Source organism: Pteropus vampyrus, unplaced genomic scaffold, assembly GCF_000151845.1.
Source record: "Pteropus vampyrus isolate Shadow unplaced genomic scaffold, Pvam_2.0 Scaffold126, whole genome shotgun sequence".
Classification (NCBI taxonomy): domain Eukaryota; kingdom Metazoa; phylum Chordata; class Mammalia; order Chiroptera; family Pteropodidae; genus Pteropus; species Pteropus vampyrus.
In genome coordinates this window covers 1,120,312-1,121,816 of record NW_011888907.1, presented here as the reverse complement: position 1 = coordinate 1,121,816, position 1,505 = coordinate 1,120,312, and the positions used below count along the sequence as shown (strand labels likewise).

At 60.0% G+C, this 1,505-nt stretch overlaps 1 protein-coding gene across 1 annotated transcript in view; it reads right to left on the bottom strand.

Moving 5' to 3' along the window:
* Positions 1–1,505, bottom strand: part of GFRA2 (GDNF family receptor alpha 2) — an 81,019-nt gene that overhangs the window by 49,614 nt on the left and 29,900 nt on the right. The window contains exon 3 of the mRNA XM_023534518.1: positions 460–814. Within this exon, the coding sequence (XP_023390286.1) occupies positions 460–814 (355 nt within the window). The remainder of the gene's footprint in view (positions 1–459; positions 815–1,505) is intronic.

Sequence of the window (1,505 nt, the reverse complement as noted above, 5' to 3'; positions counted from 1 at the left end):
CAGACTCCAGACCCGTGTTCCACCCCAGCACCTGATGGGCTCAGCTCTCGGTGTGGAAGGAGCTGCCTCTGTGACTTATGAGAGCCTCTTCTCGAAAGCCACACGACCTCACGGGGACAGTGGGGGGCTTCCTTTAGAGGTAAGACTGAATTCACAGGAGGCCCCTTCCTATTTCCAGCTCCAGGGCTCTATGAATTTAGTTATAAACTCCTAGCGCTGTTCATCTTGGTTTCCCCACGGTGCTGAGCATGAGGCTGGGCACAGAGAAGGCAAACAAACCTGTGCTGAATGAAGAATGAATGAAGAATGAATGAATGAATGAATGACAGTTCATTCTGCACATATCCAAGTCACTCTCTTCGCTGGGCTCAGGATTATAATCCCGCAGACCCAGGGGATGCTGGGAAGGGAGAGCTCCCGCCAGTGACGCCTGCAGCGCGGGGCAGCCGGCGTTCTTACCGGCACAGGTGGTCAGTGCGGCACACGCTGCGTAGGTCCAGGCAGTTGGGCTTCTCCTTGTCCTCGTAGGAGCAGCTGGGCAGGATGGTCTGCCGGCGGCGCTCGGCGCACGCCTGGTCCTGGCAGGAGCAGAAGAGCATGCGGTAGGTGAACTCGCTGGGCACCCGGTCGAAGAACTGGCGCAGGGCCTTGTGGCACTTGCGGCGGTTACAGCGCTCGGTGGGCGAGATCTCGCGGTTGCAGATGGAGATGTAAGAGGAACGCAGCTTCTTGCAGTTGTCATTCAGGTTGCAGGCCTTGGCAGCGTCCAGGCAGTGGTTGCTTTTGGCGCTGACCGCCGGGTCCGCCCCTGTCCCTGGAGAGGGAGGAGAGAGGGGTCAGAGGCCCACATGGGCATGGGGAGAACACGGGGCGCCCACCCGCTGGGGACCCCTTCCCGGCACTCAGCGCGCTCTGCCGCAGCTTCCTCGTCTGTGCCCCGGACAGCGCCTGGCACAGAGTGTGCACTATTATGATGATGGCCGTTCCTCCGAAGTCTTACCGAAGACTTGTCACAAGCCGAACGGCGAGCAACTAGGTGTCCGTGGCTCTGTTCACAGACGCGGGAGATGGGGAAATAAGGTGCTGGCTTGAGATCGCACAGCTGGGTGGCACCTGAGCCCAGACGAGCTCCGGGCCCCTGAGCACCAGCGGCAGCACACTGGAGCAGGGCTTCTGAGACACTGCTGGCATTTAAGGAAGGACAACTGTCATATGGGAGCTTCAGCAGCCACGGCACAAACAGACCGGTACCAGCGTCCTCACCTACCACCACTGTGACCACTGGAACTGTCCCCTCACAGTTAAAAATGCCCCACGGGGAGCAGGGTGGGGAGGGTGTTACCACGTGAGTCAGTGTCACAACCCGCAAAAGAGGACACTCCTGGTGGGGAGCCTGGCCCTGTGATGCAGGCTCAAGTGCCCCGGACTCGATGACAAGCTGAGCACATCATCAGCTACGGTGCGGCTGTGCTGGAGGCTGGGACTTCGGTGTCCGTGTGGCGGCT